Raw genomic sequence first — 14,104 nt, forward strand, 5'->3', positions numbered from 1 at the left:
CCGTGTTCCCTCCTGAGCCCCTTCTGCCCTCCTTTGGAGCATGTCTGGTGTATGTCTCATTGCCCCTCTTTTCTTTTTCTCCTATTTAATCTGAATGGCCTTTGCACTCATCATTTATCAGGCATGAAAGGTGCTAGAGTTTGTCATGAATGAGATCCTGTCACTGCAGATCCCACAGATTCGTTCTCCTTCAGATCAGTTTGTTGCTTTTCTTCAGGTTTCCTCTCTTGCAGAAGCTTTGACAGTGACCTGATATAATGCCTAAAGCCCCTGCACAGCACTTCTTCCTTCCCTAGAACACTTTTCCCAAGGTGGTTTTTGCTGTTCTCTTTGCTTACCTTGACATGACTTTGTCAAATTTTCCATAAAATTCCTCTCCCTTTTCTCTCTGCTGCAGCCATTGGAGCACAAGCTCCAGTTTTCTTCCTGATAGTTATCTTTTGTAAGGAAGAGCATGAGAGGTTGTTTTCTTGTTTCTTTATAGCTCCTAGTTATATTTATAGTGAGAGGGTTTGTATGGATGTGGTTCATTTACTCCAGTAATGGTTAATAGAGCCTTAAGAGCTGGACTTTCAGAGTACCAAAAGTTCAGTTAATGTACATAGGGAATCTGTGGCATCCTTTATGTTGTTACTGCTGGATCCTGCTGCAGAAGCACCAAGTAACTGCTCAGAAATGAATTGTTTTTGTGTTTAATTGATCTTGTATTTAAAAAAAATCCTCACCTGGTGGCCATCCTGTAGGTTCCAGACAGTCATGCTAACCTGTATGAAAGATTCTTCTGTTTCCTCCTTATTTCCTTGTAAACCCCACATAAAACACCTCCTTAGCAAATACTGCCCAATCAAACTGCAGGTTCAATAAAATTTTTCTTATTTCAAGTCATTTACAGAGAGAAACAGACAAGCCCATCTGGATTCTAATTTTATTACTTTTGAATATAAATAGTAATGCATTTTAAGTCATGGAGATGTGGCCAAAGAAAGGCACTGCAGGACTCGATTCAAATGAAGTATCGTTAAGACTGGTAACCAGCAACATTTTTCTAGGGGTACTCATCAGGGGCTTGAAAATTTATTCTTTTAAATGTAAATATTCCTATGACAAGTGTTATTTTATACCATTGATTTGTTTAACAAATTATCCCTGTGGATAATGTTAAGAAAACCTAGCGCAGCTCATATTCAAATTACTGAGGCTTTACTTACTTCATTTTTCTTGTGCCCCAATTCCCCTGAGCCCTGGGAGAATAAGGTAGCATGGATAATAGCATAGGACAGACAAAATTTAAGTTGACAGATTTGAAGTCCCATTTAGTAATTCCTTATAGATGACTTTTATGTATAAGTACAGCCATTAATGCGACTTTAAGCCTCATAATGATTTTAGAAACATTGAATATGCTTGCCACTTTAACCTAGCCTGGCATCTGGAATTCTCCCATATAACTGACTCCTACCCTGTACATCTTATCATTTGTGAGCATTTTTCTTTCATTCAAGTAACAGCAGAATGAACAGCTAGCTTGTCTCCTTTTGTAACCATCATATGTTTGAAGATCATTCAGCTTTTAACCCTTAAACTTGTCTTGCTAATGCCTGCTTATTAAAGCCTAATTTCACTTGCTCTTCCCTTTATGTATGCATCATTCTGCTAAAAGCATTATCTATCCTGTAGCAGGGAATATTGTTCATTGGGGATAATAGAAAATTGACACATTGGATCCCCAGACATATCCTGGAGTCTTTTTACTAGGATTTTTTGAAGACTTTAATGTAGTTACATTCACTTTTCAGCTCATAATGCAGAAAATAACCAGAATGTTCATTTCTGTTGAGCAGTAGTCTGATTTTTCCAGCATCTACTTAACTCTGATAGAAGGAAGCTTTACCACAGAGAATAGTTATGTAGATAAAGATAATTTTCTCCATGACTGACTAAAAATATAAATGGTTGCAGTGACTATATATGTAGAAAGTCACAGGAGGCAAGTGTCCTAGCAAGGTCTTGAATAATCAGATCTTCAGGAAATAAAGAAGAACTTGTAGTTAAAGGAAAACATTGAACATTTTCTGGGCTCTGCAAGACATGGTGGTATTTTTCTTTTTAGCCTAAAAAAAATGAGGCAACCTGAAAGTACTAAGAATTTTAAAATTTCAGAATTTGATAATCTTATCCCACTGTTTGCTGTCACAGTTAAATATAATGCAGCTGAATACCATAGCTACTATTTACTTATCCCACATTTGTAGTGGGAACATAGCTTGTTTTCCATAATAGTTCATTCACATTTTATTTTCTTCAAAGTTTGAAAAGTCTTTTTCCTATAGCAGTCTTTCAGCATTAGTAGCACGTTTATTATCACTGCTACAATTTGACAGCTGACTACTCAGTCAGGAGGGATTCAAACTCTTGTCACTTGACCCCAGGTTTGTTGTTAGCTCTAAACATATGAGGCAGCCTTTGGAAAATTCATTTTTTGAATGTTAGAGTTAGAAAGGATACCCTCATTTTATAGATGAATAAATGGAAACTAACATCGTTATCACCATGACCACAAGTACAGCATTATGAGCAAAACTTGAGGAGAAATCCATATCGCCAAGGCTAAGGCCAATCCTTACCTTAAGGTGTTGTGCCTAGAAAGGAGTCAGAGAAAGATAGTTGAGACAGGTTGGAAAATCTCCAGAAGAAAGTAGTTATTCTCTCAAGTTCAGGAGGAGGTAGTATCTAGAAGCAAGGCCTACTCAACAAGGTTACCAAGCAGTGCTGAAAATGAAGTCATTGACTTTGGTCCCCCTTTGAACCAATGAACCTTGGGAAAAAATTTGAAATTTTGCCAATTCTAATGGTGAGAGATGGGGGCAGCTAGGTAGTGCCATAGTGCATAGAATGCTGGATCTAGAGTAAGGAAGACTTACTTAGTTCAAATCTAGCCTCAGACTCTTCTTAGCTGTGTGACCCTGGGCAAGTCACTTAACCCTGTTTGTTTCAGTTTCCTCATCAGTAAAAATGAACTGGAGATGGAAATGGCAAACCACTCCATTATCTTTGCCAAGAAAACCCCAGCTGGGATCATGAAGAGTTGGCCATGCCTGAAATGACTCAGCAACAACAAATGATTAAAGAAATGACAATTGAATCAATTCTGTGATACCATCAGATTATTCCTACAGTTAGTATTGATTACTATTAAATTCAGGAAAAGAAGACTTAAAGAAGGACAAAATTCATTGTTAGTGGGAATGTGAAACTGGCAGACATATTGCTAGTGAAGCTATGAAATGATGTAGCATTTTTAGAGAACAATAGGACAGTTTTCAAAAAGCTGTAAGACTTTTTCCTCTGATGGAGTGATTCTACAATCAGGACTCTAACGATGTTATTGTGAAAGGGGTGGGGAAAAGACATATATGTGCAAAAATATTCCTAGCAATTTTATTTGTAGTGATAAAAAATAACTATTGGGATACGTGAACATAATGGGATATCTTACCACTCCATAAGAAATTACAAGTATGAAGAATACAAAGACATGTGGGAAGACTTAAATGAAATGAAGCAGTAGAAAGAAGGCCAGATCAGAGAAACACCACATCAATTGGCTACTACTTTGTTACAAGGCTAAGAGAATCTAAAAATACACAGAAGATATAAGGGAACCTAGCAAATAGAATTATTTTCTTACTATTTTGTTAAAAGAAACATAGACATTTGAAAACAGACTTTTTTTTTTTTTTTTTTGCTTTTTGGAGGGCAGCTGTGGTTAAGTGGCTTGCCCAACGTCACATGGCTAGTAAGTATGTCAAGTGTCTGAGGCCGAATTTGAACTCAGGTCCTCCTGACTCCAGGGCTGGGGCTGTATTCACTGTGCCACCTAGCTGCCCCAAAAACAGATTTTAAATAACTAGGAGTATATGGTTTTATGTCTGGTCATTTTAAAATTTTGTTTGAATTTTTCTGGATGACTGTATTTAGAATAATATGAATTTTAAAAAGAGAAAGCAGTTTCAGTAGATTGTTGAGGGCAGAAGCCATATTGCAAGGAGTTAGAGATACTGTGAATGATGAGGAAAGAGGGTCATTAGGTAAAGAGAACTCACTAAAAGTAGGAGGCTAAATCATTCTTTTGAAGTAGGAGATTCCGGTTCAGTTGGAGATAGAAGAAGAAATGAAGAGGAATGAAGGAAGGAAGCATTTATTAAGTACTCCCTGTGTGTCTGAGCATTGTGCTCAGGGGGAGGAAGGGGAGGGAATCGGTTTATTAAGCTGGCTGCTCTGGCCACACGCGATGCCAAGTATTTACAAATGTTGTCTCATTTCAGCGATACAACAGCTTTGGGAGATGAGTACTGTGGTTATCTTCATTGTGAATTTGAGGAAACTGAGGCAAACAGAAGTCAAGTTATTTGCCCAAGGAAATACAATTCACAAGTGTCTGAGGCTACATTTCAACTCAAGTCTCTCTCCCTCCAGGCCCAGTGCTCTAGCACCGATGGTACAGATAGAAAAGTCAGAGTCCCTGCTCTCGAGCAGCTCGTGCTCTGAGGGGATAGAGCACACATGTTTAAGGTCTCAGCTGCAGACTGTGTCCTCAGAGTGCCATTGCAGAGTAGAGAGCGGGGCCTCTTCTTTAGCATCTTGTCACTGTCTGATTTGGAAGCATTTGACAGTGATAAAGACTTTGGTGACCAGAATTTTCTTTTCTACGTAGCACCTGCAGGGGCAGGTGTCACACTGCACCTTCCTAGGGGTTAGAAGCAGTGCTATGTCCAAGGCTTAGGGCCCTGAACTCTCTGCATCAGGGTCCAAGGAGGGGAGGTGGTGGTCTAGGGAGTGGTTGTGCTGGTCATTGGATTTGCCTGGTACATGCTGCTTTTTATCTCTCCCCCAGGATTCCCTGTTGCATCAGCTCATCTGGTTTGCCTGCCCTGTGAATGGTAGTTGGTTGACAGTGGTGAGAAGAGCCAGACCCTTCTCCACAGTATTTTTTTCATGAGTTCATGACTGTGAGGGCAGGACTGGAAGCAAGTCCAATGGTCTGAGGGACATTGCATTGCTAAATCTCTTCTATTCAGTATCCAGGGGCATCTCCATCATGATGCAAGGGGAGAGATGGTGGTCTGGGTGTGATGGTGGTCTGACTTGCCTGATACTTGCAGTATCCTGTCCCTCCCTTGGGATTAAGAGTATTTATGTGAGATACATAGTCATTAATAGCAGAGCAATGGGGTTACTGAATGAAGACCCTTCTCTCTTTGAACTACAGTTGGTCATCAGGCCTGTGCTGCAGCCTTCAAGGATTGACCAGAGTTTGTGTTCTGCTCACATATCTTTCAGAACTCCCAGGGCCACCTCCTAGCCACTGCAAGTCTTCTGAGTAAACTTGAGTCCTCCTTCAGGAGGGGGTGGGAGGGCCCTTCTGGAGGTTTTCAAGCAGAGGCCAGGTGATCACTTAGAGGAGATTCCTTTGGAGACATAAATGGGAGAAGAGCTCCTTTCTGAATCTGGAAATTCTGAAAATTTGCCTGAGCATTTGAGATGTTGGTAATCAAGGCAGCTAGGTAATGTGGTACAAAGAGTTAGATCATCCTGTGTGAGCCTAGGCAAATCACTGAATCTCTTAGTCTCGATTTTCTCACCTGTAAAAGGGAGTTAACAACAGTATCTGCTAAATGAGATAATACTTGTAAAGTGCTTTTCAGATCTTAAAGCACTGTCTCATTATTACCGATCCAGTGGGAAAGTATTTGATTTACCATAGTTTAGGTGCGTGGCCTTTGTTGAGTAAGGTGACATTCCATGGGCACTTTGTAGCAGTTATGCTTAGTCTAGGTGGTGCCATGCTATCCTAGTAGTGCAAGTCTGTCCTCATAATGTAGCTTATTGCATTACTTGATATTTCTTCACTATAATAAAGGATAGGCTTAGATGTCAGCAGCACCCATGGCCGGCCAGATCGCCATCGTTTTCTCTTAATTGGTGGAATGGGTTTGTCTCTTAGGCAAAATTATAAAATCTTCAAGCTTAGGGATCAGTAGTCTCTGCTCTGAGGACAAGTCAACAAGTATTTTTTAAGCACTAACTTACATTCTAATGGAAGAAGACAGTATGTAAAAGGAGAGTGGAAAGGGGTGGGGGAGGATAGTAGCCACCTTGGCATGAGAAAGTCCTGTGGGGGGAAGTCAACAGTGCAGTTTGGAGGGACATCTTTGGCCTGGGGAGCTTCTGGGAGGAACTTCCAGTATGAGAAATAGTGCAGGGATGGAGGTTGCTTCCAGGGTGAAGGGGGATCTATGGTATGGTCGACAATCTGCAGGGCAGCCTAGAGAAGAAAGAAGAGGCATTAAGATGCTTGATAGAAGCTCCAGAAAGAGGAGGAGTCCAAACATTGTCATTTGCATTCTCTGATGTAGCATTCTGCATGAGATGCTGCATCCCACCTTGGGCACATAGAGAAGAATGCTTAGGACCTAGGGAAGTTGAAAGAAGTGACCAAGAAGGTGTCTTCTTCCTTCAGTCTTCAAAATCAGGACTGCTCTCATGATGCTTGCTTGCTCCTGTTCCTTATCTGCTTACCAATCTATAGCTCTGGGATTCTCAAACTAATAGATGAGTTATATGACTTTTATTTTTAAAAGGTATTAGTAATAATTCTCTATTTGAAAAGATATGAAAACTGGACAGGAGTTTGGCAGAGCTTAGGTTTAGATTAACATCTTATACCACCTGCTACAGTTAAGTTCAAAATGGATGTGTGACTTTAATATTTTTAGAAAATCACCACCTGAAAAAATGTGAAGAAATTTTGATAACTAAAGAATTGGGTCAAGTACATTTCACAGCTTTGGCTTAGGGGAAGATTCCTAACCAGACAAGGGGCAGAAGTGATCGAGGAAGATATAATAGATAGTTCAGATAACATAAAATTAAACTTTTGCATAAACAAAATCAGCTAGAGTAAAAGGGAGTAGTTAGTTGGGGAGAAAATCTTTGCATAAGAAAAGAACCTAACATCCAAGGTATATAAGGCGCTAACACAAAAATAAAAGACTGAAAGCCAGGTGGTCAGAGAATGTGAACAAATAGTTCTCAAAATAAAAAAAGCATATGAAAGATTACTTTAGTTACTTTAAATTACTAACATTAGGACAAATGCAAATCACAAACAACTCTGAGGTTTCCCCTCATGTTTTGCAAATTGGAAAAATGTTGAAGGAATGATAGGGAAAACACAGGCACTTCAAAACCTTATTGATGGAGCTATGAATTAGTCCAACCACTCTCAAATGTGATTTGAAATTATATTGAGAAAAGAAGGTACATTTACACACCAAAATATTTATAGCAACACTTTTTGTAGTAACAAGTCCTAGGAGCAGAACCCATTGATTGAAGAAATGGCTGAATAAATTTTGGTACATGGATGTGAAGCGTTGTAAACCATGATGAATGTGAAGAATATAAATCAGCATGGCTAGACCTTTATGAACTGAAGAAAGCAGGAGGAAAACAATGTGTACAGTGACTGCAACAGTGTAATTAGAAAACAGTAACAACAGACCTGGAAAGCCAACTGTTGATCCCAAACAGAGATAGGCTGCAGAGGTACAGGACTCCTTAATTTTCTGGAACTGCTTTTCCCCCTTTTTATTCATGCTTAAAAGGGTTGACTCTGGCAATAGGAGAGGAAGGGATATATTGGAAAATGAATGTGATGTGAAGTCAAAAGATACCAGTACAAAAGTTTTGAAAAGGATCATCTCAGAGCACATTAATACTCTAAGAGAAGTTGCTGTAGTACAGATTTATTTGACGTTTCAATTGTTGCTTAAGAAATGAGTAGGTTGGACATCATCTCTTAAGATCTCTTATCTCTCAAGCCATTAAGCATTAAGTCAGGCAAGTCTTTATTGCTTAGAATATCTAGCATGATGTCCATAAAATGTAAGATTGTAGTCTCTTTCTGTTGTTTTTTTTTAAATTTTGGCTGGTTCATTTGAGAGAAACTTATTTTCATCATTGACCCCATTGATTTTCTTCACAAGGAGCCAGCTTTTGGAAGCAAACATGAAGCCCCATCTTCTCCCATTTCTGGCCAGCCCTGTGGAGATGACCAGAATGCTTCTCCTTCCAAACTTTCCAAGGAAGAGTTAATACAGAGCATGGACCGGGTGGATCGAGAAATAGCAAAGGTAGAGCAGCAGATTCTCAAACTGAAAAAGAAGCAGGTAAGTACATTTTGTAGCCTTTCATGCTGTTTGTATTGCCACTGCTGCCCCTCGTCTTTATTCCTGAAGTTCCTTCTCTGACGTGGGGGCTGCTGCTAAGTTAGTCTTGGAGTGCACAGCCTGGTTACACAGGGGTCTTCAGAATCTTTTGATGTTTCTCACTCCCCCACCTTGTGTGCCCCTCCCCCCTCCCCCATTGCCTGTAGAATAAAACCCAGATTCAACCTGCCATTGAAGATTCACCCATCATCTAGGCAGAGTGAAATCTTTGGCTGAATGGAATGACTGACCCTTCCCGAACAGAATGCATGCACTCCTCTTTTTTAATGTTGCTTCCTCTGTCCATCTTTCTATCCTCTGAATTTCTCTGTTGCACCAAAGCCCAGTTCAGACTTCTCCCATAGCTGCCCTTGACTTTCTACCTGCATCCTTTGCCTGTGCCCTGAGGAAATTGGAGGCTCCTCGAGCCCAGGAGTTGGCTCATTTGTCTTACTAACTCATTGGCCTTCATTAATGAAGACCTAGGCTTCATTGGTGTGGAAAGATCTGGGTGAAAACATGTCTGCACCTCCACTAAGAGCTTCTAGGGGACCCTGAGACATCAAGGCATTGCCCTAAGGCTGCACAGGATATTTCAGAGACGATTTCAGAGAGGATACTTAAACTGAGGTCTTCCTAACTTCAAATCATCTCTCTCTCTTCACTCCCTTATGTTGCCTCTATGTTGAATTGAATGTAAGTGGTAATTACATTGTATTAATTATGTTACTAGTACTCTGTGTGTAAGATTACTTGGGGATGTAAATGGGTGATGTCTTCTCCTTTACAAGTAAAATGGGTTAAATCAGTGACATTGTTTTGAAAATTAGGTTGTTCTAAATGAGAGTGTTGAACTACTTTTGAAGGCTGTTCCCCATTTCTGTTGCTTTATTACACTGTAAACCGATGTTTTAAATTTTCCTCATGATGAAGTATTGTAGATCTGTTCAGAGTAATCTGGAATTGAAAAACAGGTGGGGAAAGTGGCTTTAAACTATACTATATTACAGGATCACCTGCAGCAAACCATTCTGGTGGGGCTGCATAAGTATAGCTTTTATATATCATTGACTCTAACCAGTTCCATTAATCAAAACACAGAGTAGTTTTATTAATGCATTGATGGAAAAACCTCTTTATTATATCTCTTACAGCTCTATAATATTTCATCTGAATGTATTTGAAAATTTGGTAAGCTTTTAATTAAAAGTTACTTCTTTCTGATCCTTTTAAAGCTAATTGACTAGTGGACCAGCTATATGAGGTATCAAGGAAATATCAGATAAGAAGGAATAGGAAGCCTTATCAAAAGGAAAAAAAATAGTGGAACAGAAGGCAACCCTTTTTCTTACTGGAACCCAAAGGTTCCAGTCCCGGGTGTTTGGGGTGGCAAACTCTCTGGCTTCCATGGTGGCCATTTTTCTCTTTTCAGGCTTTTGCTGAATGTTGTGAAGAAGAGAGTCAGCTTCTTTCTTGAGCCCAAAGAGCATTTGGGGTGTAAACGCTGCTGGTTGACTAGAGGAACCTTTGAAACAAATTCACTCTGCTAAGAGCCTGTCAGTATAGACTGTGGTGTGAAGCTACTGAAAGTCATGGAATCCACCTGCAGGCTCAGGAGAGTGTAGCTTGCACAGAGCTGCAGGATTAGTTCATTCTTAAGCTTAGGGTAGGACCGCAGCTTCAGAGCTGTAAGGGACCTTCGAGGCCACCCGCTTGGTTCAGCTCCCCTCTATTGTAGCTGGGGCTCCGATTGCTCTTGGACCAGCCTGTGTCATTGGTAGGGCTAGAAGGTAAGCCAAGGGTCCTCTGAGCCTAATACAGTGCCACACGGTCATGGCAGGAGACGACTAAGGAGAAAGCTATGGAAGTGTGGTTAGTTGTTTTGATTTAAATACAGTGTTTAATAATAATTTGGGAGCTTAGACCTTTGATTTTGCTGGTGCAAGGAGCTTACAGTGAGGCCCCTCCCTGCCCAGTGTAGGCTGGTACCTTCTTTGCTTAGAGTTTTAGGGAGTTGCCTGGGCACTGAAGTGGGGGAATGATTCACACTGTCAAGGTTTGTTGGAGGCTGGCTTTGAGCCCAGGTTTCCTTGACTCTGAGGTCAGTTCTCTGCTCTTCCATGCTGCCCCCCACCAAGAAGTCCAGAGACACCTGTTTTTTTTTTTTAATAAAAAGCGAGCTTTCTGGTTCTTCTGGGAAGTCTCATTGATCAGAACACAGCCAATATGCCTCCATTGCCTTGTGCCCCTCACTGTAGTGATCTGTTGAACTTGCCCAGTGGCTAGGATTTTTAGTTTTCTTAAAAGCGATTTAATAGAGGTATGATATGCCTCAGAACTTTTTGTAATTTGCAAGTTTGATGAGCATTATATCTAGGCCTTTATCTTTGTCATTGATAAAAATTTCAAAAGAGTAAAAACATTTTGCTGTGGCCATCACAGACCCCCTGGAATACTTACTCTACTAAAAATCTTCTGCCACATTGACATTGAACCATTAGTGACTACTCTTAAAAGTCCAGTCATCTAATTCTGAATCACTCTATTCATCTAGTAGACATCTCTCCATTTTACCCACAAGATATATGTCAGTTATTCTTTTTATTTTGTCCTTTCATAAATGTTCCATGACTCTGCTCACCATACTGGAGACCTTCCTCTAGGTTACTTGACATTTTGTGGGCACCAGCAGAGTCCTTGGATTGTCCCTCAGTTATGCCCCATGGTTAGCCCACCCCCTTTTCTAATTCTGTGTTTTCTCAGTGACAGTCCTCATTCTGCCATCTCACTGGCCTCATGTCACAGATCACGCTCCCTTCACATCCTTTCCAACCATTTACTCAGGCCAGCTTGCCAGTTGCCTGCCACTGTAGTGCTACTTCTCTTGGACTAGCATCCTGTTCACAGAATCACCAGAATCTATACCTTAAGTTCCTGTTAAGCTATTTCACTCATTTTTGGAATCTTTGGCACTCCCACTTCCCTGGTGGGTTCCAGCTATCTTGATGCGTAGCCAAGTACAAATGAGCCCACTTTAACTCGATATACAGAGCTGGCCCCAGACCATATACCACCTTACCAGTCCTCCCAACTATCCGTTTAGACTATCTTGTCATCTTGACTATTACTCTGCGTATGCCTCTCTTTCTTCTCCTCCACCTCTTGTTCTGGACATGGTAATCATATAAATAATAACTTTACTTCTGGAAAAGAATGTTAAGTAACCTTGCTGTGGGCCAACTCACTGTCCTTGTGATTCCCCAAACCAAAACTTCCTAATCCCCCAGTCATCCATCTGTGTAATCTCTTCCTATTTGAATGTTAGCTCCTTGGGAACAGAGATTGTCTCTCTTTTGTAGTTGTAATACCCAGGACGTTAGCATAGTGCATGGTGAATGGCAATGATTTAATTCTTTTCATCTTAGTATAACCGCAGGCAAGTCGATTAACCATTTCAAGGCTCATTTTCCTCATCAGTAAAATAAGAGTGTTGGCCTAGAAGATGTCTGTAGTCCCTTTCAGGTACAAATATATGATTTCTGGTCTTTAAGATTTATTAGGGAAAGGTAAAATCAAGAGGTATGAATGCTGAATGTTCAGCAGGCTTAGTAAAGCCTAGAAAAGAATTATCATTTGGGATTGAAGGACAGTAGAGAAAAGGAAATATGTGGAACTGTTTGTTTTAGAAAAATGTTGAATTCTCCTATCCAGCAAAAAATTTTGGTTCTGTTCCACATGTCGATGTTAGTCTAGACAAGAAACAGAATCATGAGGGATTAGGATCGGATTTGATTTGAAAACACACAATCCCAGTCCCTCAGAATTTTCCCAGAGCTATTCTGTCTTTCTAGAAATTTTCTCAACTTGAGATGATGACAGGTGTATAACTCGATCGGTAAGCATTTATTAAGGGCCCCTAGTAAGTGCCAGGCAATGGGATAGGGCCTGTGGTATAAAGATAGAAGTGAGCTGCTCCTGTTCTCCAGGAATTTACATTCTAGTGGGGGTTATATTTGATCCTAGCAGCAAAAGGGGGTCTGACATGTGCTTTAGGAAGTTCCCTTTGGTAGCTCTGTGGACAGTAGTGAAGGGAGCGGTGTGAGGCAGGGAGACCTATTAAGAAGCTATTAAAATGTGAAAGAGGTGATGTCTGAGCTAGTGAAAGAGGTCAAATGTGTGTGTGTGTGTGTGTGTGTGTGTGTGTGTGTGTAGTCATCCATAAACTTATGTACACGCACACACATATACATACGTTGTTGAGTTGTTTCAGCCGTGGCTGACTCTTTGTGACCCCATTTGGGGTTTTCTTGGCAGTGATACTGCAGTGGTTTGCCATTTCGTCCTCTAGCTCATTTGACAGACGAGGAAACTGAGGTAAAACAGTTAAGTGATTTGCCCTGTGTCACACAGCTAGGAAGTGTCTGAGGCCAGATTTGAACTCATGGAGAAGAGCCTTCCTGACTCCAGGCCTGGCGCTCTTATTACTGTGCCACCCAGCTGCTATATATATACATGTGTGCTCACACATACACTCATATACATACATATATGTGTGTGTGTATGTTTAGAAATATATCTAGTCAACTCATTGGTTAGGTGGGTGGGTAAAGTTTGAGGAGCTGAGGATAATCCTGTGGTTGTGAAACTGGGAGACTGGAAGGCTGGTGGTTTCTTTGTCAGAAATGAAAAAGTTCAGAAGAGGGTGGAGTCTGCCCAGGGAGTAGGGGAAGACAGTGAGATCTGTCTTGGATGTATTTAGTTTGTGATACCTTTGGGGAATGTCCAGTAGATAGTTGATAATGCACGTGGCTGGAATTGAAGAGAGTCACCAGGAGGGAATCATCTTCATAGATGAACAGTTAAACTGAGGGGAGATGGTGAAATGCTTGAGAGAGAGTGCTGGGGTGAACCCTACATAGTTCTGTGGATATGGATGAAAACAGTCAAGGAGACTGAGGAGCTGGGAGGCAGAAATAGAAGGAGGAGAGAGAAGCGAGGAGAGACGGCTCTGTAGTTTCTCATGCTCTGGAGAGATCAAGAAGGATTAGAGGAGTGAGTGAAAACAGTTAAAGATGTCATTGGCCACTTTGGAGAGAGCAGTTTCAGTTGAATGAGGATTGCAGAAGTTTGAGGGGCAGTGGAGGGGAGGGGCATAGATAGTCTTTTTCTAAGCATTTAGCTGAGGAAGGGAAGAGAGGTTTAGAACGGCATCCAGGGGAGGGTTTTAGGGTAGAGGAGTCTTGGCGGGTTGGGAATAGTTGCATCATATGACTAGAATTGGAAGAGCCCTGAGAAATGGCCTGGCCTGGTCTCATTCCTCAGGCCAAAGATGCTGTGTGACTGCCTAAATGTCACATGCCTAGTTAATAATTAGTCATTGTTGTCCATGGTTCATGGGATGATAACTGGAGAAAATCTCACTAATAGGAATCTATTTTTGCTTGTTTCTGAGGAGATATTTCCTAGGAGTGTCTTTGTAGCTTCACAGTTTAGCAACTGACTGCTCAACTCTTGAATTTCTATAAATATCTTGATATGTTATTTCCTTTTAAATAAAATCTAGCAGGCGTGTTCAAACGTGCATCTTAGTGATGACTAATGACCCTCTCTGTATGAGTTTGTTTACCACAATTTTAGCCCACCTCCTTTTTTCTCATTTCTGATTTGTAAGAGTACTTTATTAATTTTCCTCATTAATTTTCACATGCAGTTAGGCTTTTCCTCGTAGACTAAATACTTTTAAGTCCTTTGACTCTTCCCCATTTCTGTATGCTAGGGTCTTTCTATATGACAGGCACTGAATCAGGTTTTTGAAGCCTCTCCAATTTTTCCTC

At 40.7% G+C, this 14,104-nt stretch overlaps 1 protein-coding gene across 12 annotated transcripts in view; it reads left to right on the forward strand.

Moving 5' to 3' along the window:
* Positions 1 to 14,104, forward strand: part of NCOR1 (nuclear receptor corepressor 1) — a 211,728-nt gene that overhangs the window by 57,935 nt on the left and 139,689 nt on the right. For all 12 annotated transcript variants that reach the window (XM_069089582.1, XM_069089581.1, XM_069089584.1 and 9 more), the window contains exon 5: positions 8,049 to 8,231. In XM_069089582.1, coding sequence (XP_068945683.1) covers positions 8,049 to 8,231 — 183 coding nt within the window. The remainder of the gene's footprint in view (positions 1 to 8,048; positions 8,232 to 14,104) is intronic.

This window comes from Petaurus breviceps, unplaced genomic scaffold, assembly GCF_028583685.1.
Source record: "Petaurus breviceps papuanus isolate PSGF00001 unplaced genomic scaffold, PetGlider_PUasm1.0 186, whole genome shotgun sequence".
Classification (NCBI taxonomy): Eukaryota; Metazoa; Chordata; class Mammalia; order Diprotodontia; family Petauridae; genus Petaurus; species Petaurus breviceps.